The 543-nt window shown below is 45.5% G+C and overlaps 1 protein-coding gene across 1 annotated transcript; it reads left to right on the top strand.

Moving 5' to 3' along the window:
• Positions 1-3: 3 nt before the first annotated feature.
• Positions 4-538, top strand: LOC110107879 (amino acid permease 4-like; the record flags this gene model as incomplete). The annotated part of the gene is made up of 3 exons (XM_020838318.2): positions 4-196; positions 283-376; positions 451-538. Coding segments are annotated over 3 exons (375 nt in total), but the record flags the coding sequence as incomplete, so codon positions are not given.
• Between the last annotated feature and the right edge of the window lie 5 nt (positions 539-543).

Raw genomic sequence — 543 nt, forward strand, 5'->3', positions numbered from 1 at the left:
GTCATCGGCTCCGGCGTGCTATCGCTGGCTTGGGCTGTCGCACAGCTGGGTTGGATCGCCGGTCCAATTGTAATGATTATCTTCTCCTTCGTCACCTTCTACACTTCTTCTCTCCTTGCGGACTGTTACAGAACCGGCGATCCCATCACCGGCAAGCGTAATTACACTTACAGCGCCGCCGTCCATTCCTATCTCGGTTCGTTCCCTCTTAAGTCTTAACTAACCTTTAATAATTCAAAAGCTCTCAGCTTTGATCTGATTACCCTTATAATTATTTCTCAGGCGGAATGAAAGTGAAACTCTGCGGGCTTATTCAGTATCTGAATCTCTTTGGAGTAGCCATTGGATACACAATTGCTGCCTCCATTAGTATGATGTGAGTGGCCGCTCTTCAAATTGTCAAAATCACCTTTTTACCATACAAGCTAATTTTTAAGTATCCTTAAACAGGGCAATTCGGAGATCAAATTGCTTCCATGAGAAAGGGCACAGAAGCCCATGCCATATCTCAAGCAATCCCTACATGATCATCTTCGGCGTCAC

This window comes from Dendrobium catenatum, unplaced genomic scaffold (assembly GCF_001605985.2).
Source record: "Dendrobium catenatum unplaced genomic scaffold, ASM160598v2 original_scaffold_203686, whole genome shotgun sequence".
Classification (NCBI taxonomy): Eukaryota; Viridiplantae; Streptophyta; class Magnoliopsida; order Asparagales; family Orchidaceae; genus Dendrobium; species Dendrobium catenatum.